This window comes from Oreochromis aureus, linkage group 1 (assembly GCF_013358895.1).
Source record: "Oreochromis aureus strain Israel breed Guangdong linkage group 1, ZZ_aureus, whole genome shotgun sequence".
In the NCBI taxonomy this organism is placed as follows: domain Eukaryota; kingdom Metazoa; phylum Chordata; class Actinopteri; order Cichliformes; family Cichlidae; genus Oreochromis; species Oreochromis aureus.
The window spans coordinates 5,087,018-5,109,775 of record NC_052942.1 but is presented as its reverse complement, the minus strand read 5'-3'; the positions used below and the strand labels follow the sequence as shown (position 1 = coordinate 5,109,775).

The 22,758-nt window shown below is 40.7% G+C and overlaps 1 protein-coding gene across 2 annotated transcripts in view; it reads right to left on the bottom strand.

Moving 5' to 3' along the window:
* Positions 1-22,758, bottom strand: part of lrrk1 (leucine-rich repeat kinase 1) — a 111,879-nt gene that overhangs the window by 53,900 nt on the left and 35,221 nt on the right. For both annotated transcript variants that reach the window (XM_039598993.1, XM_039598929.1), the window contains exons 4-13: positions 21,495-21,666; positions 18,481-18,660; positions 17,133-17,269; positions 16,469-16,695; positions 14,321-14,448; positions 11,319-11,482; positions 10,631-10,768; positions 9,412-9,524; positions 4,126-4,196; positions 2,585-2,714 (exon numbers count right to left, since the gene is read on the bottom strand). In XM_039598993.1, coding sequence (XP_039454927.1) covers positions 2,585-2,714; positions 4,126-4,196; positions 9,412-9,524; positions 10,631-10,768; positions 11,319-11,482; positions 14,321-14,448; positions 16,469-16,695; positions 17,133-17,269; positions 18,481-18,660; positions 21,495-21,666 — 1,460 coding nt within the window. The remainder of the gene's footprint in view (positions 1-2,584; positions 2,715-4,125; positions 4,197-9,411; positions 9,525-10,630; positions 10,769-11,318; positions 11,483-14,320; positions 14,449-16,468; positions 16,696-17,132; positions 17,270-18,480; positions 18,661-21,494; positions 21,667-22,758) is intronic.

Sequence of the window (22,758 nt, the reverse complement as noted above, 5' to 3'; positions counted from 1 at the left end):
CTTAATAGAGAAGGCCTCTTTCTGCTTCAGAGGCAGATAAATCTTACAGTCGTCAGCATAGCAGTGGAAGGATATTCCATGCCTTCTGAGGATGGTACCCAGGGGCTGTAAATATAATGAAAAAAGCAGAGGCCCTAAAATTGAGCCCTGCGGGACCCCAGACTGAAAAGTGGCAGAGGAAGACTCATACCCTAAAAAATTAACACTAAAAGTTCTGTCACAAAGATAAGACCTAAACCATTTCAAAGCAGTACCACGAATGCCTGCAAGATGGTTCAAGCGAGACAGTAAAATGTTGTGGTCTACAGTGTCAAAGGCAGCTGTCAGGTCAAGGAGGACAAGAACAACATGATTACCAGAGTCACAGGTAAGGAGGATATCATTAAAAACCTTTAAGAGTGTTGACTCTGTGCTATGAAAGTTTTTAAAACCTGATTGAAAGACCTCCAGGATACCATTCTCATTTAAAAAATCCATCAATTGGCAATGTACAATTTTCTCTAAGATTTTAGACATAAAGGACAACTTGGAGATAGGTCTGTAGTTAGCCAATACAGTGTGGTCCAGGGCAGGTTTCTTAAGCAAGGGTTGTACTACCGCATGCTTAAAATTAGCAGGACTACACCAGATATTAAACTGCTGTTTATAACAGTAAGAACAGCCTGGCCTATGCTAGGAAAAATCTCCTTAAAAAAAAACTGTGGTGGGACAGGATCATTTGGGGAACCAGAGGGCCTCAGGTAGCCGACCACATCCTCTAAATAAGAAAGGGACACAGGCTCAAACTGGTTAAAAACAGCAGCGCAAGGGATCAAGACAGAGGGGTCAGACTCAGGGGAAGAAATGAGAGCCTGTGTGGTTGCAACCTTCTTAATGAAAAAACACATAAAATCATTAGACAGTTTATGAGAGGCCTCCAAACAGCCACTTTGTGGAGCATTTAAGACTGAGTCAATAGATTTAAATAACACACGTGGATTGTGACTGTTGGAGGAAATGATCTTAGAGAAATATTTTCTTTTAGCCTCTTTGACTGTATCCTGATAGAGGCGCCAGCAGTCCTTTAGGATTTGAAGAGACACCTGCAGTTTGTCCCTCTTCCATCTGCGTTCAGCTCTACGACACTCCCTCCTCACAGCCCGAGTGGCGTCATTAAACCAAGGGTCAGTTTTAGCCTTGGGCTTCCTGGTTTTTAATGGTGCCACAGAATCCAGAATAGTAAGGCAAGAATATTGAAACCAGGAGCTGAGGATCTCTGTGTCCAAGGGAGTACGATCGGCGGGGAAAGACAGCTGGTTAAAAGCAGTTGCGAACTGGGCAGCAGTGGAAGGGTTAATAATCCGACAGCGGCGAACAGGAGCGCTGGTTTGAACTGTAGTGCGTGAAAACACAGCATCAAATAATACAGCCATATGGTCAGAGAAAGCAGTGTCAGTCACTTCCACGTTAGACACAGGTAGACTGTGTGACAAGACCAGGTCTAGTGTGTGTCCGTGTTCATGTGTGGGACCAGGTACGGACTGGACCAGATTAAAAGAGTCAATGAGGCTTAAAAACTCCTTCACCAGAGGTTTATCAGGGCAACAGACATGGATATTAAAATCTCCCACAATAAGAACATGATCGTAGTTGGGCATAATCCCAGCTAGAAATTCTGAAAAGTCATTTATGAAATTCTTATTGTATTTAGGGGACGATAAAATAACAGCAAAAAGAGCACAGAGTTAGAGCGATTAACTTCAAAACAAGTGAGCTCGAAGCTGGAAAACGAGGGCTGGAAAACACACTGTTTACATTTAAAATCCTTTTTAAAAACAACCGCCGTACCTCCTCCTCTCCCTGATGTCCTTGGTGTGTTAAAATAGAAACAACCCGCTGGTAAAAGTTCAGATAAAGTACTGGACTCACCAGTATTAAGCCAAGTCTCCGTGACACACATGAAGTCCAGTTTCCAGGAGATGAATGACTCATTCAGAATAAAAGATTTGTTCACCAGCGATCTGGCGTTTACCAGCCCAATCCTGACAGGAGCCGGGGATGAGGTAAAAGCCCCAGCGGCACAGGGAGTCCGACACAGCAGCCTCAGATTGCGGAGGTTCGCCCGGCGCACGTTGAGCCGAGGAGGACAGGGGTCACGGAGGAGCGGCGCGTCATCCTGGCAGACCACGGGGATGAGGCAGGAATCCACGGAGTCCAGGAAACGTCGGTGCACAAAAACTCCAGGAAATAATCTCTGTATTCCTTTGACCGTAGTGGGATGGTGCGCTAAAGAGATCTTGAGTTTAACCAGCCGACCACTGCGCCTACCCCAACGTCTTCGCCGGGGAGGTAGCATGACTGCACGGCATAGGCAAGTTGGGATATGTGACAGCAGCGGACACCATGAATTCTGACCTCCGTTAGAAAATGGAGCTGTATTTTGTCCAGAACTTCGGAGGTTCAGAAGCGATTGGCGATCGTACACCAGTAATGACCCGATTTCTTGAGTGACACACGATAGGAGCAATATAAAAACAAACAAAACTGACAGCGACAGACGAGCAGCCACGTACACCGGCGCCATTTTTAGTCACAGGGAACTTACTTTGAGAGGTAGAGCTCAGTGAGGTTGTGCAGACCACAGACTGATTGGGGAACACATTCCAGCTGGTTGTCATTCAAGTGGAGCACTTCCAGTGAATCACGCAGAACAACAGGGAACTCTATTGCACACACTAAAAGAACAGAGCCACAGATAGTCCATTTGCTCAAACACACACAGGAAGTCAAAGATACAGTTTAACCACATACTATACTACATACACAAAAGCACTGGGTAACTAATGGCCCACCTACAGGAACGTCTTGGCGATGACGCTGCAGGTGTACAAGTTTGTGCTGATATTAACACCAGAGGAGAATTTGAACTCTGCAGTCAATAGAGTGTCTGGTGGCTATTAAGCGTCGTGTGCCTCAGCAATAAGCAACCCTGCTCCGCAACTATATGTAGTTTGCCACTTTATTGTTGAATTGCTGTGGTTGCTAAATGCTTCCACTCTGCAATAATACAACTTACAGTTAATCCTAGAAAATCTAAGAGGGAAGGAATTCCAGGAACTGACTTGTTGCAGTGGTGGTATGCAATGACAGCTCTTTAGAAGAGCCATTTCTTTCACAAATGTTTGTAAAGGTAAAGTGCATGGCTAGGTACTTGCACTTAAGGCCTGAAAAAACTTGTCAACAGAAGTTTGGCCAACTTGTTGTGTGACAGAAACACCAGCAAAATACAGAGAGTGTCGTCAGCGGCCAGAAGAGACAAGGATGCCACCCCGAGGATGTTGGCCTGTCTCAGCAATGCAAAGCCCTGAGCATCCAACATGAGTAAGAAGGAGAGAAAGGCATTCACATCACTTAATAATGACAACAACATTCTCACCCTTCTGGCAGACAAAGGTGGGTGCATGGCTTTGCTAAACCAGAAGGACTATGATGAGAAAACTTTGTCACTGCTAAGTGACAAAAATACTTAATACCTAAAAAAGAGACCCAGGTAGTGGTTACAGGAAGAGGGTAAGAGATTGTCTGAAGCAGTTAGAACAAGTAAACGCATATACAATAAAGTACAATAAACTAAGACATTTTACTAAAATAAGACGATGCTGTTGTCCAGACCTCATACCACAGGCTAAACCCAGGGGAAGCTACATCAAATGTGTATGATTTACAGAAGATAAATAAACAGGGTGTACCTTTAAGACCGATTGTCTGTATGATCAACTGAGGTACCTATAACTTCTTCAATTCAATTCCGATTTTTTGTCAGTTCTTTGCTACATAATTACATCTACATATATTAGTGCTGCCAGCGTTAATCTCGTTAAAATGACGTTAACACCATAACCGCATTAACGTGGCAAATGTTAGTCAGTTAGCGCGGATCACCCCGTGCGTGAGGGCTGCACAAGGTCAATGTGTTAGTGCAGCAAGCTCGTTAATGTGTTAGCGCCGTCCGGCCCTACGCACAGGGCGATATATATACATATATATGCACACATACATATACACATACATACATATAAGCAAAATATAAACTATACACACACAGAGAGAGCAGCTTTTACAGAACAGCTGGGAATTGACCTTTACCTGGATCTGGGTCCCTCCTGTTCCACGTAGTCAGGAAGGCCAGTCTCCTGGATTTGGGACTATCCTCTGTTCTAATAGACACATTTTAAAATACAATTAGCAGTCCACTCATGTGAAGAACAGTGACTTTAAAAATAAACAACAGTCCTGATGATTCACCCGAGTTAAAATAGTAAATCGTATGCAGCTATTACTTTTCTTGTCTTCTCAATCACTGAGAATGGAAGACAAATTTATATGTTCATAAATCTCTTAAGCTACAGCACTCTCTGTATAATAGACAAAATGAAACACAGATGATACACCAGTGTCAGTTTTTAGGTTTTTATAAAATTATGTAATCATTATTTTATACATATCATTATAACCATCTCAGAAACATATCATTATCTACAACTGCTTTCAATAATATTGATAATTTTTTAGACTCTTTCTCTCTGATTATTTTTTCTTGTGCTGGGACCAGTATAACACACACCATTTAGTTAAACTGCAGGAATATCTTGAAAGACATAAAGACCTGCATAACATTCAATGTGCTGCTTCTACAGGGTGGGCCATTTATATGGATACACCGTAATAAAATGGGAATGGTTGGTGATATTAAAGTCCTGTTTGTGGCACATTAGTATATGTGAGGGGGCAAACTCCTCAAGATGGGTGGTGACCATGGTGGCCATTTAGAAGTCGGCCATCTTGGATACAACTTTTGTTTTTTTAATAGGAAGAGGGCCATGTGACACATCAAACTTATTGGTAATGTCACAAGAAAAACAATGGTGTGCTTGGTTTCAACGTAACTTCATTCTTTCATGAGTTATTTACAAGTTTCTCTTTGTTCAAAGCCATTGACATGTCGAAGAGGTTAACACGTGAGGAGCGGATCGAAATTGTGTTGATATCTGGTGAAAGCAGTAACCGGGTCATTGCAGCAGATTTCAATGCAAGACACCCTACGAGACCACCCATCTCCCATGCTACAGTTAGCAAACTGCTTGCTAAGTTTCGTGAAAGTGGTTCAGTGTTGGATTTGCCAAAATGTGGACGCAAGAAAACTGTCACTAATGAAGAAACATCAGTGGCTGTCCTAGCTTCATTCAGCAAGAGCCCACAGCGTAGCACTCGCCGCATGTCACTGGAGAGTGGCATTAGTCGAACATCCCTTCGGCGGATATTAGCTACTCACAAATGGCACCCTTACAAACTCCAGCTACTGCAGCATCTCAACGAGGATGACCCAGATCGGCGCACAGAATTTGCAGAATGGGCAAAACAAAAATTGGAACAGGACCCTCAGTTCACGCAGAAGATTTTGTTCAGTGATGAGGCAAACTTTTATGTGAATTGTGAAGTTAACAAACAAAACCACCGCTATTGGTCTGACACTAACCCACATTGGATGGATCCTCCAAGACTGTTGGAACAACAAAAGTGATGGTTTGGTGTGGTATATGGGGTACAACGATAGTGGGTCCATTCTTCATCAATGGAAACCTCAAGGCCACTGGATATTTGAAATTGCTTCATGATGATGTGTTTCCCCTCTTTATGCACTGAAGCTGGCACGTTCCCTGAGTTTTTCCAGCAAGATGGTGCACCACCACATTATGGGTGCCAGGTCCGAGCATTCCTAGATGAACAGTTTCCTGGAAAGTGGATTGGTTGTCGTGGGCCAGTTGAATGGCCCCCAAGGTCTCCCGATCTGACCCCCTTAGACTTTAATCTTTGGGGTCATTTGAAGGCAATTGTCTATGGTGTGAAGATACGAGATGTGCAGCACCTGAAACTACGGATACTGGATGCCTGTGCTGGCATTTCTCTTGCAGTGTTGCTATCAGTGTGTGAAGAGTGGGAGAAGAGGCTTGCATTGACAATCCAACACAATGGGCAGCACATTGAACACATTTTATAAGTGGTCAGAAACTTGTAAATAACTCATGAAAGAATAAAGTTACGTTGAAACCAAGCACACCATTGTTTTTCTTGTGACATTACCAATAAGTTTGATGTGTCACATGGCCCTCTTCCTATTAAAAAAACAAAAGTTGTATCCAAGATGACAGACTTCTAAATGGCCACCATGGTCACCACCCATCTTGAGGAGTTTGCCCCCTCACATATACTAATGTGCCACAAACAGGACTTTAATATCACCAACCATTCCCATTTTATTACGGTGTATCCATATAAATGGCCCACTTTGTATATTCAGATAAATCTGAGATTATTGTACTTGGCCCTAGAAATCTTACAAATATGGTGTCTAACCAGATGTTTACTCTGGACGGCATTATCTTTAAGACCTCATAGTACCATAACACCCCAACAGAGCACTTTGCTCTCAGATGGCTTACTTGTGGTTCCTAGGATATGTAAACGTAATATGGGAGACAGAGCCTTCAGCTTTCAGGCCCCTCTTCTGTGGAACCAGCTCCCAGCTTGGATTCGGGAGACGGACACCTTCTCCACTTTTAAGATTAGGTTTAAGACTTTTCTTTTTGACAAAGTTTATAATTAGGTCTCGATCAGACCCTGAATGGACCCTTAGTTGTGCTGCAATAGCCTAATGCTGCTGGGGGCTTCCCATGATGTACTCAGCGTTTTTCCTTCTCTCACCCCTTTTTACTCACTGTGTACTAAAACACCTCTCTGCATTTAATTATGAGTTAATAATAATCTCTGGCTCTCCCAAATAACCACTCATCACAACCAAGATATGCAGAAAAGAATACACATCATGTCAAGCCTTGGAGCAAATGGGCCTGTGCTTTATTGTTGTGTTTTCCTCTAAAACAAAGAGCATTTGAGTTAGCTGAACCCCCTCTTAAACCCTGTTTGTTGAGGGCTTTCACACTTTCATATGTATTTGTTGACAAAGGTGTCATTACATCATAGTTCTTCTCCTTGAACATGTCTTTATTTAGTTATCATCTTTTTTTCATCAGGAAAAAAAAAAGGTCATTGAGAAAGACTATGACAAAAATTATTGGTCAATGAAATTAACACTGATCTATTCCACAAAGAATAAAGGCAGCTCTGAAGGCAAAATGAGTCCAATCTGGAAGCAGCAAAGTATATGTAACAAAGTGGCCAGTGAGGGCATATAGGATACATAGCATATAGTAGTTTGTGAATAATTAGTAATGACATGCGCCTATGATGCAAGACTGAAAGCATGTATTTCTAGTTGTTCCAACTAAATGTCTTCTGACAATGCATGCTTACAAAAATGCAAAAAAAAATTTCAGATCCACGTTCTCAGCACAGTTGGAAGAGCATGGAGCAGATTTATGGAGATAGTCATTTAATCTAGGAGAGCTGGACAGGGCCATAGAAGGGATAGCTCAGTAGGTAGAGTGGTGGCCCCATGATCTGAAGGTCAGGCATTCGATTCCACTGAACGACTACCCTGAGGTACCCCTGTACCATCCCTACGCACTGCTCCCCGGGGGCCCAATGGATGCCTACTCTTCACTGAGTGAATGGGTTAAATGCAGAGAGGAATTCTCCCATGGGGATCAATAAAGTATACATTACATTTAACCCTTGGGATCTTTATGTGTAACTGGTATCTGCTCCTTTGTGCCAGGAGGACCAGGATGAAGACTGCCTCAGCCCTACAGAATGACCTCCAGCAGGCCACTGTTGTGAATGTCTCTGACTAAACATTCAGAAATGACTGGCATTTTTCATTGAAAAACAGAATCGTTGGGTCCATCCTGTGCTTTTCCCAAATGAGACCAGGTTCATCCTGAGCACATGTGACAGAGGTGAAAGGGTCAGTAGAAGCTGTGGAGAATGTTATGCTGCCTATCAGCTTGATCATTTTTGGAGGTGGGTCAGTGATGGTTTGGGGAAAGGTATACATAATTGGAAGCACAGACCTCTATGGAGTAGGCAATAGCATAATGACTGCCATTAAGAATAAAGATATAATCCCTCGACCCATTGTAGGAGCCTAAGCTAGTGCAGTGGGTCCTGGGTTCCGGGGTTGGTGTAGGACGATGCCTGGCCCCATGTGGCAAGAGTTTGCAGGCAATTCCTGATGGATGGCCCCCAGTAGAATAACTCTGTCTGTGTTTCGGTCCATTCAATGACACCAGGTTGTATCTCAGACTGTCCAGGAACTTTTTTAGGTTCTGGTCTAGATCTGGGAGGAGATCCCCTCAGGACCCACAAAGCTGGAATAGTTTTAAATTCACGTTTTGTTATGAAACAAAGTGGGTGAATGAAGTTAATAACTTTTTCAATAGCTCTGGTTTTATCTTCAAAAGCCCACAGACCTCAACAGTTGGTGATTCTGACATCACACTTGATGAAGACCCTGGAAAGACTGGTCCTCGCTTATCTTCGGCTCCAGATGAGATCGTTGCTGGACACTAGCAAGTGGAGGGAGCACTGTGAGAAACTTTTTAATTTCGCCAGAGCTTAGCTTTATGCAGACCCCTCAGGTTTTTTGGAGTGCAGAGGGAGCTCCTGAAACCCTTCTATGACTCTATGGTGGCATCAGCCTTCTTTTATGGTGTGGTCTGTTGGAGCAGAAGTTTCTCCTCTGGACACAGGAAGAAACTGAACAGGCTCTATTTTGGGGTGGCCTCTAGACCGGCTGAAAGAAGAAATCCTTTAAACCAGTTTGCAAGAGTGTGACACAGTTATGTGTGTGATGACTTCTTTGCACATGTGGCTGGTGAATTCTATGTACATAGGTTGTTGAATTTCCGTGCAAGGAATTTCATTGTGCAAGTGGCAACGAATACCTGCGCCAGATTTTGGTATTCATTGGAAAATGCCAGTCATTTCGGTCTGGTCAGAGATATTCACAATAGTGGCCTGCTGGAGGTGATTTTGTAGGGCTGAGGCAGTCCTCATCTTAGTCCTCCTTGCACAAAGGAGCAGATACCAGTAACAGATACCACTCCTGCTAAGGATTAAGGACTTTCTATGGCTCTTTCCAGCTTTTGTAGATTAACTACCTGTTTTTTTTTAAATCTGCTCTTCACCCACAAGACCATGAAAAGTAGCTGTATATGCAAAGCAGACACACTTACGCAGCTTAAGCTCAATTAAACACCTGATTAGCTTAAACTATCCATAGAAGTTAAAAGCTTGACCTAACAAGATTTCACAAAAGTATTCAAAATCAATAATTAATGAATAATTCAGTCGACTCTGTTCATTCACTAAAGTGTTATGAAAGCTTAGCTAGACTCAACAGGAGTCCTTTGGACCAGTTGACTGTACTAGACAAAATATACATGATGGTGTGTTTGTGATGACAGGACGTACTTGCCCAGATGGTTTTGAGAAAGATCAAGTGTCTTGAGCTTAGAGCACTTCCACTTATTGGGGGCTGGGAGTGTTGTAATGTAATTCTCACACAGTCTCAAAGAGACCACAGCCTGATAGGACAACGAATGAGAAGACAAATTAGATACTGCAAACCACACATTCACTTTTTCAATCCAAGGAAAAAACAGCTGGCTGTTTACATCATGGCTAAGGTGATAAGAGCACTGTGGTCTCTGGTAAATGGACTGATTCTTATATAGCACTTTTCTACTCTCCCAGAGCACTCAAAACGCATAATACAACATGCCACATTCACACAAGCACTTTCTTCTACGCTTTAAGTGCTTACTAGCTAACATTTACACACATTCACACTCCGATGGATGCATCCAAGAGCAACTTGGGTCTAGTATCTTGCCCAAGGATAGGGACTCGGGGAGCCAGGGATCAAGCCACCAACCTTCCGTTCAGTAGTACAGCCACCCCCTGGCGATTCAAGTATACTGTATCATTAACAATGTCAATAAGGTCATCAGCAATAGGGAAAGTTTGCTAACTGCAGTGACCAAAAAGTCTTCGGACTAATGTATGACAAATATAATAATATGATTAAGCCACTACTTTGGAATGGACTTATCAGAACATCTAAGATAAAGTGTTTTAAAGACTAATATTTTATTCCCTTTTGCCTACTTATTTGCTGGTTCTACCTCAGTTTGTCTAACCAACGGTGTCACAACTGTGAGACAAATAACTGCAAATAAATAAAATGAAAATAAATAAATCTAAAGAACCTCTTAAGTTTTAACATTTTTTATCTTACCCATCCTGTAATGCATCAGTCTACCCACAGTAGTATAATACAGTAATATAACTATGTTTTAATGTTTATTAACTGATCGTAGCTGGTTTAAAGTTTGGATGTCTACTGTTATATTAAGAGCACTACAATCCATGCACCAAATCAAAATCTGCAGGCTAAGCCAGATATTTTTGCATCTAACATATTTATGCTGCATTTGTTTTAGACTGCAGAATTTAAAAGATTCATAATCAAAAGCCAAACACAGAGAAGTAGTGCCATCTGGAGGTTGTTCAGATCACTACTACTACTTTAAGTAGTCAACCGTTTGTTTGCTTGTTTTTTAATTAAGAGATTTTTCCATCTTGATGGATATAAATATATCTAATAAAAGATCTACATCAGTGTTCCTACCTCCAGTTCAAAGATATATGAAGGAAGTTCCTTCAGACTGTTGTCAGAGAAGTCTACTTCTTCCAGATGAGTCCTCCAAAAGATGGAGATGGTGTTTGGAAGATTCTCAATCAAATTGGAAGAAGCTTTGCATTGCTTCTGCATAGGAAAAGACAGAAATATATATATGTATTAGTGCATACCTTATAAAAAACTGATCTCTGTGGGTGAATGTATAGAATTTGTATCAAGGAACACGTTTTTTGGTATCAGAACATTTTTGTTATTTGTTTGTCCAGTATGACCTATTGACCAGTGGGTTTCATGCAGGGGGAAAACAAAGGGGAATAACATTTTGAAACCGCCAGCTGGTGTAGCTTCTTGTTGGCATTAAAAAAAAAATTAAAAAAAGACATCCAAAATGGAGCCAAGGTGTGTTTAGCAATCAGCTTTTTTGTCTGTGTCTGACAGTAAGACTATACTTCCATGTCAAATTTGATCAAACTTTGTGGAAAAATGTCTTCACTTGATGAAAATCAAGCTCGCTTACTTTAAAATGGTGACGCCGATAAGTAACTGCACTCTGAGAGTGATGATCTAACTTTAAAGTACATAAAATGAAAATGAAAAAAAACAAGGCTAATTGCATCTGCAGTATATTATTGTTAGGAGAGAAAAAAAACAGAAAGGAAAAATTATGGTTTTTTACCAGTGGACAGGCCCAGGGGTCAGGGAAGGTGCTCAGCTTGTTCCTGTTCACATTGAGGAGCCTCAGGGATTTCAAACAGTGCATGACAGCTGTGGGCAGACTGGTCAGGCAGTTATCAGACACATCCAGCTCCTCTAGCTTACGAAGACCGATCCAGTTAGTGGCTGTTAGAATGGAATTAAACAACACATATAAACTAGACATTAAAACTAGTGTGATTTACAACAAATAAAAGTGGGATGCTCAAAAATATATCTGACACAGTACGTGAAAAATGATCTAAAAATCAATTTTTATTTTTTCCCCCCACTTTTTTCCCCACATTCTTTTTGCCCACTTAAAGAAATAAATAGTCTCTAATTGTTATGGTTATTTAATTTCAATGGAAAGATAATCCACAAAAAAAGACAATAAAATATATAAGTTGATTTGCATATCATTTAGAGAAATAATTACTTGTTCCCTAAGAAAAACATGACATGGCGCTCACAGTCACTTGTATGTTCTCTTAGGAAGCATTTGTTTCAGAGCCAAATTCCTGTCTACCTGGCTCTTTTTGTGCCTCACCCTGAAACACAAGAGTTTTTCACACCTCCCTCTCCTGCCAGTGGCGCCAATCACCATAGCAACTGATCTTTACTCCTGATGTCAGCTTTTTTCTCACAACATAAAACTCTTCAGTTCTTTGCTTCTGATGACTTCCCCTATTGATTCTATTGTCCTCTGAAAACTGACCTTGCAGTAGCTTATGCATGCTCAAAATTTCTTCAGTGTCCAATAGCACAATATTTGTCAGATTTAATAAGCGTGCTTATGCAATAGCACACACTACATTTGTAGGATTTATTAGTGCGAATGAGTACCTTCTAGCCGGGGTTGCTGCATTCATTGCTGCATTTGTCTTCAGCAGACAGGTGGTTCAAATCTTTGCATTTGGTGACTGGGTGATTAAAACTGAAACCATTGACCCGTGTGTAATGGATTCTCCCATCTTTTAGCAAATCAAACCTATATTCATCTCTGTTTTTAGTTTGTATAGGTTTTCTTGCCACTGAAACAGGTTTTTTAAACAAAACTCTTAGCTGCTCATTTGAAGTAATTTAAACTGACAGTTCATTATTCATCGCACGCACGCACGCACACACGCACACACACCAAAGTAGAATGGATGTGCAAATGCTCTGGTTTTACTTGAGATTCTTCAGTTTAAATAATTAAAATATATAATTCCATTCTTCAGGTGATTTAAAGAATATGGGATTTCAACATTCATTCAATATCCATGTAGAAAACTATACAAACTGTGTTTGTAATGATCTAACCCCTGTGTACTGTTGATATGTCACTGTGACTTTCTTGAACAAAGAATGAGTGTGAAGATCTGAAAAACAACAACAATTATAAAACGTGTTCAAGGTCATGACGCACACTTTGTGTCTTCATTATCAGACTGGTGCCTACATGACTGTGAGAACTGAGCTCCCTACAGCTGAATAGACAAAGATTGTACCCACACAATCGGTACAGGAGTGGTTATTATCTTGTATTGACAAATAGCAAGATGTAGGTGCTGTATTGGTCCCTTTGTAAAGGTTTTAAAGGTGTCTTTCAACAAATCTCAGAAAATAAGTTCAGTTTCGATGCTCCTTTTTTTCCTACAACTATAGACAATGCCTTTTGACCTCCAAACATGGTCTTTATGTTAAGAGTTCATTTTGGTCTCATCTGACCAGACTAAATTCTCCAAGTATCTACATCCAATCAGGAGGCAGAACACAATGCGCTGTAAGAAAAAAAAAGCATGCAAAATTGCACATACAAAATCTGCGAAACAGCAAGGCCGCGAAAGGTGAACCGCGTTATAGCCATGTCTCTAATAAAACCTCTATAACTTTGCTCTGCTTCACTTCAGTAGCATCAGGTAATGTTCATATGTTGATTCATGGTTTCTTCCATTTTTGTTCTACTGCAGAATATTTTTAAGGGTATCTGCTATAAAAATCCAGGCCAGGAAAATCTCCTTCATGTTTTTCTGTGTTTTATCCTCAGTTACTTTGACACAAAGGCATCTGCTGCGATGTTTACACCTCTGATGAAGTCTCACAAGTGTCAGTACTGATAAATGATCTGAATTAGAATATTTCTGATTGTCTGAGTAAAAATGGAATCGAATCCGTTACCATACCCAGCCTTATTTGGAACCCCTTTGAGACAAATTTCCTTCCATACATATTTGTCTGTTTATTTGAACATTTTTTCCTTTATTTTATGTGCTCCTTCATCTGTGATGTTCTTTCACCTGCTCATCTCTGAAGGATGTGAAGTGGGAAAGACTGTGTGATACCCAGGTGAGAAGGGGCAAAGGAGACTCAAAATGAACCTTTTTGGTTTTTAAACTCCTGACAGCTATTGAAAGTGGGTTGTAATGGTTTACTCCCTGAATACAACAAGGTACACGGTTGTTTCAGTGGAATAAAATCATACTTAAAACCAAACATGATGAGCCTGAAAGATGAATTTTGAAATAAATTATGTTTACACAACAAGTGCATCCATGCTACCCTCACTCCCGTCCGTGCTGGGAGACATTTGAACTTTCATTGACCCCCCACCTCAAAGACTCTAGTAACAATACATTTAAGACTTGTTCTCATTTAGTTCATTTTGTTTTTTTAAATGTTTTATATTTATTATTTAATACATTTATTATTGACTTCTTAATATATTCTTTCTTTCTTTAAATTCTACACCCCTAAAGTTATGTGGTTACATAACATTACATACATAAACACAAGTTTTATTTCAAGTACAAAGAATCTTACTTGTCTCGTCCTCATCTATACAGTATGTGACTTATACGTTTACTGTTTCAGTCATCTCACCTATATCTATTATTCCATTTAAGGCAAAAAAAAAAAAAAAAAAAAGTCGGTTACGGTTAGCATGCCTTCGTCCATAATTGTATATAGTAGTACATACATAGAAGAAAAGTTGGAACATACTTTTAGGGAGGTCAAACAGAACTGTGAGCTGGTTCTTGGCAGCAGAGAGTTTCTGGATGCGAGTGAGATGGAGAAGTCCAGGTGGCAAACTGCTCAGCTGGTTCTCAGAGAGATTTACCTGTTGTAAACTAAAGCAGAGGAAAAATGGAGGTTAGGGTTAGGGTTAGCCCTAACCCTACAATTACATTTATTTATAAATCCATGAAGTATACAGGGTGGGCCATTTATATGGATACACCGTAATAACATGGGAATGGTTGGTGATATTAAAGTCCTGTTTGTGGCACATTAGCATATGTGAGGGGGCAAACTCCTCAAGATGGGTGGTGACCATGGTGGCCATTTAGAAGTCGGCCATCTTGGATACAACTTTTGTTTTTTCAATAGGAAGAGGGCCATGTGACACATCAAACTTATTGGTAATGTCACAAGAAAAACAATGGTGTGCTTGGTTTCAACGTAACTTTATTCTTTCATGAGTTATTTACAAGTTTCTCTTTGTTCACAGCCATTGACATGTCGAAGAGGTTAACACGTGAGGAGCGGATCGAAATTGTGTTGATATCTGGTGAAAGCAGTAACCGGGTCATTGCAGCAGATTTCAATGCAAGACACCCTACGAGACCACCCATCTCCCATGCTACAGTTAGCAAACTGCTTGCTAAGTTTCGTGAAAGTGGTTCAGTATTGGATTTGCCAAAATGTGGACGCAAGAAAACTGTCACTAATGAAGAAACATCAGTGGCTGTCCTAGCTTCATTCAGCAAGAGCCCACAGCGTAGCACTTTCGCCGCATGTCACTGGAGAGTGGCATTAGTCGAACATCCCTTCGGGCGGATATTAGCTACTCACAAATGGCACCCTTACAAACTCCAGCTACTGCAGCATCTCAACGAGGATGACCCAGATCGGCGCACAGAATTTGCAGAATGGGCAAAACAAAAATTGGAACAGGACCCTCAGTTCACGCAGAAGATTTTGTTCAGTGATGAGGCAAACTTTTATGTGAATTGTGAAGTTAACAAACAAAACCACCGCTATTGGTCTGACACTAACCCACATTGGATGGATCCTCCAAGACTGTTGGAACAACAAAAGTGATGGTTTGGTGTGGTATATGGGGTACAACGATAGTGGGTCCATTCTTCATCAATGGAAACCTCAAGGCCACTGGATATTTGAAATTGCTACATGATGATGTGTTTCCCTCTTTATGCACTGAAGCTGGCACGCTCCTGAGTTTTTCCAGCAAGATGGTGCACCACCACATTATGGGTGCCAAGTCCGAGCATTCCTAGATGAACAGTTTCCTGGAAAGTGGATTGGTCGTCGTGGGCCAGTTGAATGGCCCCTGTCTCTCCGATCTGACCCCTTAGACTTTAATCTTTGGGGTCATCTGAAGGCAATTGTCTATGGTGTGAAGATACGAGATGTGCAGCACCTGAAACTACGGATACTGGATGCCTGTGCTGGCATTTCTCCTGCGGTGTTGCTATCAGTGTGTGAAGAGTGGGAGAAGAGGGTTGCATTGACAATCCAACACAATGGGCAGCACATTGAACACATTTTATAAGTGGTCAGAAACTTGTAAATAACTCATGAAAGAATAAAGTTACGTTGAAACCAAGCACACCATTGTTTTTCTTGTGACATTACCAATAAGTTTGATGTGTCACATGGCCCTCTTCCTATTGAAAAAACAAAAGTTGTATCCAAGATGGCCTACTTCTAAATGGCCACCATGGTCACCACCCATCTTGAGGAGTTTGCCCCCTCACATATACTAATGTGCCACAAACAGGACTTTAATATCACCAACCATTCCCATTTTATTATGGTGTATCCATATAAATGGCCCACCCTGTAGATTATCAGGACAGCCAATCACATGGCAGCAACTCTGTGCCTTTAGGCTTGTAGACACGGTCAAGAAGAGCTATGAAAGTTAAAACCAAGCACTGGGAAGAAAGGTCATTTACCTGATTGTGAACAAGGCAAGGTTCGGTGGCAAGACAAAGACCGAGACAAGACAACAAAAGTGCAACACACACAAAATTATTAGCATGTGAATGACTTTCCTTTGGTTAATTTTTAAAGCAAATCGCCAAATTCCCAATAGAGGTGTTCTATGACAGTATCCTCATGTACCTGGAGCAGATGACTTCCTGGGAGTTGTTTGCTAAAGGAAGCTCCTTAAGTGCATTGTTAGAAAGATCCAAAGTCCTCAGACTGATGAGACCCCAGGGCACCACAGAGGGCATAGAAGACAGGCAGTTAGATGACAGGTCCAGCTGGGTGATGTGTGCAGAGACATCCATGAACCAATCCAGCTCCAACCAAGGCAGCTGAAGACCACTCCAACACACACTGACAACCTACATGTAGACACACAGAGGGCAATGGTTTTACTAGAGGACTGTGAAGAACACAGATTCATTCAGAGCTAACTCTCATAACTGTTAATGGTCACATATTCTGAAACTAGTTAGTCCCTTAGTTAATAATTTATTAGTGCTTTATTTATTTTTTTGACAATTGTGGTCACCCATATAAGGTTGGCAGTTTTGGTGGAAACAGGTTAATAAAATTTACTTTCCCCACACAATAAAACTATGCAGTTACCGTCCTTAATAAGTACTGTATAAACTCTCCTTGCTATAATCAATACAAAGTCCTGCAGAGATCCTGAATAGTTATCTGACAGGGCGTGAAGACCAAACATGAAGATAAGAAAAAAGAAAAAAAAATCTGATCAACAACAGTAATCTCCTTAAACGGCTTATCCAGTATTCACTGGATAAGCAGCACAGACCTTGTCTCCTTCTGCCTCGTATGTTTCCTGCAGTTTCAGTCTGAGAATACGTTTGCTGAAGGCTGGATGGTCTATAAGTGTGTATGAAGAGAATCCTGCTCCATTTTGCAGCAGAAAGAGAGCTATCTCCTCATTATCTACAAAACAAAACACAGTCTTTACTTTATATGTCCATATGTTGTCATTTTATTACACTTCTCCAAACACATACAGTCCTTAGAAAAAATAAACACACCCAGCTTTCTAAATTGAATCATTAATTTAACCCTAACTCTCACATCACTGTGGAGGAAGTCCAGCCAACTCTTCTTTACAGCATTACTTCAGTTCATCAAGGCTTGCAAGCTTGATCTGGACACTCTGTTGCAGATTTGCTGGTGTGTGGGAAACTGTTGGACACCTGGCTTCACTTTTGACTCTAAAGTACTTTGGTATACAGGGGAGTTAATTGCACAGTCTGAGGTTGAGGTGAATTTGCTGGGAATTGTGTTAACTCACACCTGTACGCTCCAGACAAACTGCCAAGGTTTGTGCACATGGACACTGATACTTATCCTATTAATTCTTCTGAAGCAATAAAGGTTTACGTACTTGTTTGCAGGATTCAGTCCTGTGAAAACTTTTCATGTCACTGTATAATAGTACACATAACATAGATAACTTGCAACTGTGTTGGCACTACTAATGATTACTGATATTATTGATTTTAAAGCATAATCCAGAAAGTATTCAAATCATTTTACTTGTTCCACATTTTGTCACATCACAGTCATATTCCAAATTGGGTTATACTGGTCAGGAACTGGTCAGGAGCTTCCTGGTCTTGATGTCAGTGTCTTCTATCTCCTCCTTTGGCTAGCTTATTATCTAGCAGGGTACCTGATGATGGGCAGGGCATATGTGCTGACAGCCCGGATCTTGTTCGTGCCGTTCAGCTGACTCCTCAGAACTTGCCTGACCCTTTGCAGGTACTTGGTGGTTACAGCTTTCCTAGCAGCATTTTTGTGATTCCCATTTACCTGTGGGATTCCCAGTTACTTGTAGCTGTCCTCAATGTTTGCAATGTTGTGTTCTCACATTACATTTATTTATTTATTTATGTTTTGCCTACTGACTTTAGATCAATTAAATCTGTGAGTACATTCAAAAACAGAACCTTTCTATTCACACAGGGCTACACTTCGTTAATGGTGTTCATTTTATGTTTTGCTGAGTTTACATGTAATGAAATGTGCTATATAAATAAAATTGTCACTATCATCATTTTCCAGGATGAAAACATTTTTTCTATTTTGAATTTGTGATTTGTTCTATTGCTTTCTAGACTCTTTTGTGTGTACATCCCTACTTGCTTGTGAAGCAGCATACAGTGGCAGGCCAGTGATGACAGCAAATTCATCGCTATGGATTGCACAGTCCTTGGCGTCAGCATCATAGCTCTGGACCAGCAGACGAACCACATCAAGGTGACCCTCCTGGCAAGATGTGGCCAGCATCGAGTTGAGCAAATCTTTCCTCAGGCATGGACCTACCAAGACCGGAGTAGTCAGAACAGGATTGTTTGCTAGTGATTTTTTACTTATTTGTTTTTGAAAAGTTGATGAGATCAAAAATAATAAACAGGCTCCCAGTTTAAATAGGTTTGTACTGCTAAATCACTGATATATTGTCACTGATAAAAATACATTGCGAATGCAGATGCTCTACTGTTTCCTTTTCTGTCCAAGACAACCTTAATAACACCACCATGGTACTTTATTAGGTTTACAGTCCCCGCCCTTCTCCTGGGGCATCTCTTCTTTCCACTACAAACACACAGTGTCGCTAAAATATGGCGCTTTCTTCACAAAAACCTTGAATTAAATAGTTACTTATGCATGTGACCAAGTGCTTTTTGTAGTGTTCAGATTTTCTGAGTATTACTGCAGGGTTACAATATAAAGCGCCTTGAGGCGACTGTATATATAAATGAAGCTAAACTGAAGTGAATTTAAAAACATTTTGATCGTTTTCATTCAAGTAAACAATTATTCCTTCATCCATTTCAATCTAATCAAATAATTTGAAACAATTAAAAGGAAAATGACATAAAGAAAAAATATTTTTTCCCACAAACTTCCTCAAAGGTTACGTAGACTTTTATCCCCTGCAATCGCTAATGAAGCTTTAGCTATTGTGCTCTGATCTAATCCTCAAATCTGCGGGTGTGGTCAGGAATGGCTATGAGCAGAGAATGTCCCTTTATGCTGATGATTTGCTTTTCTATGTTTCTTGGCCTGATAAATACCAAAAGCCCTCTCTGTCCTTAATTTGTTCAATTCAATCTCTGGCTACAAACTGAATCTTGATAAGAGTGAACTTGTCCAATCAATGCCGCAGCTTGCAACTCCCCATTACATACAATCCCATTTAATGCAGTTTTGGATAAAGTTACATATCTGGGGATTACTGGAAATTTTTAAAAACTTCTTTAAACACAATGTCTCCTACGCCTTGTTAAAAAACAGGAAAACTTTAAAAGTTAATCCCTGCTGCTCCTGTCAATAGTTGGTCGGATAAGCCTGGTTAAGATGAAGGTTTTACCAACATTTTCCTTCCCATTTCAGTGTGTCCCAATTTTTATCCTCAAAACATTTTCGGCAAACTTGATTGGATCATCCTAGGGTTTGTTTGGAATAAAAAGCCCTCATAGATCAGTAAAATATTTCTACAGAGACCTAGGAGGCTGGGAGGAATGGCACTGCTGAACTTAATCTATTATATTAATTTACTGCGGTACTGGCTCCATGCGAATGATGCATCTGACATGCCAGAGTGGCTGAGAATGGAAAGCTCCTCCTGTGTACCATGGTGTATAGCTCTAGTGGTCCAGACAATGCAGTAATGTTTCAATGAAGATTACTCTTAAAGCCTGGAATCAATTTGGCCTCTGGAATTTTTCTTTGCAAGCTCCTATCTGTAGGAACTATGTTTTTAAGGCTTCGGTAGGGGATAGAAGCTTTGCCTCTGGTCTGCTTCAGGTATAAAATCATTTAATGATCTGTATACTCAGGGCATTTTGTCTTCCTTTGAACAATTTATAGCTAAATATGGGATCCCCCAAACCCACACCTATAGGTCTGTAGCTTTATTTGAGGGATGAACCCTCAATTTCCCCTCTCAAACTTTAACCCCACTCATTGACACCCTTTTGCTTCCACCTCCAAATAATAATTGATAAATCTGTGTGCCATAACATGTAGCTTAAGGAGTGCCCCAGTGTCAGCTATTTGGTCACTCTGGGAGCAGGACATGGGTCAGGAAATCACCCAGGACTTTTGGGAGGATGTACTCCTCCTGGTCCACTCGTAGTGTCAGGCATGGACTGATTCAGCGTAAAATGTTGCTGCACCACTCCTACTGGTCAAAAGTTAAGCTTAGCAAATCTACCCTGACATTGATACTGCCTATGATAGATGCAAACAAGCCCCGGCTCACTAATGCACATGTTCTGGTTCTGTCCATGCCTCCACAATTATTGGTCAAAACGTTTCGGCACACTGTCAGAGGAACTTGAGGTACACTTGGATCCAATTGCTTCAGTTGCTCACTATGTTGTGACACCTGGTGTTTTATGAAAGCCTTTTTAACTTTTAGCCAGAAATCTGATTTTGCTCCGGTGGAAGTCCCTCCCCTCCCTCATACGAGGCCTGCATGAGAGATGCCATTTTTTTTAGCAAGCTGGAAAAGATAAAACATACGTGGGTCAACTGGAAAATTTCTGACTCTATGGAAACTCTAAGTAACCTCTGTGAATCTATTTTATTGCACTCCATTCTATGCTACTCTACTGTAGTTTAATCTGTTTTATTTCATTTTAACTTTATTATATTTTTGTTCAGTCCCTTTTTCTTTTACTCATAAGGTAATCTATTATTAGTTCATTTATCTGCTGAAGATAATCTTGAGTTACTGTCCATAACCCTTCTGAGAATATTCCATATTGTTTTATGGTGATCTGTGACTTGCTGGGGGACCGGGTTTATGGCAGGCTTCTTTTACATGTATAGCTACTTTGACCTACTAGTTGTTTTTACGTGGTCTGGAATAACTCTGTAACTGTACTGTTTGCTGTGATCTGTAAATCTGAAAGGTTGTCCAAGCACTTGCCATGGTCCTGTTAAGGACCAAGTGGCCATATCTGTAACACACCTTCTGTGGCAGCACCGGACATGATATAGCATTTCTAAAAGTAATAACACACATCAACGTTCAGTGTTTCGCTGTTGGTCGTCATTCATTTTATAATGAATAATTATTACCAAATGGGGAATCTATATATCCACATATGATGAAAAGTTGGACTGTATGCTGTACTCCTACCGGGTATAGAATCCAGTAGCTCCTTGACCAAGTCGGTGTGGCCATAGTGCGCCGCCAAAACAGCGGGGTTGCTGTTAGATGGCTCCAGAGGCACAGGGATGCAAGCCTCTTTGAGGAGGTAACACACACTCTGTAGATCACCATACTGAGTGGCCACACACAGGAGACGTACCTGTAGATTAAAACAAAAAACAAAAATGAGGAAAAAAGGATATCTTTCCCTTATATATTCACTTACGCTAACATAGGAGATCAGGATAAATAGACACATGAAGGAACTTGCCAAGTTAACCCAGAGTTCCCTGTGTGTTCAAATGTAAGGGCAACACGAACAGGGGTTTCATGGATCACATGACTTTCTTTCACAGATAATTATCACTGTGAGTGCTGACTCCATAGTTGTTATCAAATCGTGATAAAAATCTCAAAAGAATGGTAAAACATACCAGTAAAATGCAACACTTGTTAAAAGGACAAGATGAATTAGGGAACACAATAAACATTTTATTTCCAGTTTATAGTTTCATCACTGAGTGTGCCGTCAGTGCTGCTGTTTATGTCTAAAGGTGGCAACTGCCCCTTTACAGCTCTGAAACTTTAAACTGGACACATTTAAAGATTAGAGCTTACTGTCCCACAGCCTAAAATACGAGACGTGGAAATTAGATGTGATTATATGTCACTAACTGACAGTGATGGGAATAACAGAGTTACTTTTTTCAATAACGAGTAATCTAACTAATTACTATTTCTATCGTTACAACGCCGTTACCGTTACTAACAAGAAAATGCGGTGCGGTCGCGTTACTATTTTTCAACAAACAGATGGTTGAAGCCGTCTTCAGCTTACCACATCTTATATCAATTGCATGGAAGTAGCTGTCTACGTAAGTAATCTGGGCGCTACAGCTTTAAGCAGCTGGGCGGCGATGACTTTTTGGCACAACACCTGTAGCTAGGGGGCAAAACAATCGCATGAGTGCTTTTGTTTGACTGAGGAAGAATAAAGTAGTCGTGGTAAGCCAATCACATGACCACTTCAAGATGACAAAGCAATAAGGTGCTATATACCAGTTTTTAAATTGTGCTGTTAGGCCACGTAAAACCTGAGTCATGATAAGCAATATATATGCGTGTTTTTCCAATCCAATCAAAAAAATGATATGAGAACATGACATTTGGTTGTTTAGAAAGAGGGGGAAGTTTTAGGAGTGACAACGAGAGAGAGAGAGAGAGAGAGAGAGAGAATTTTGAGATGTGAGAG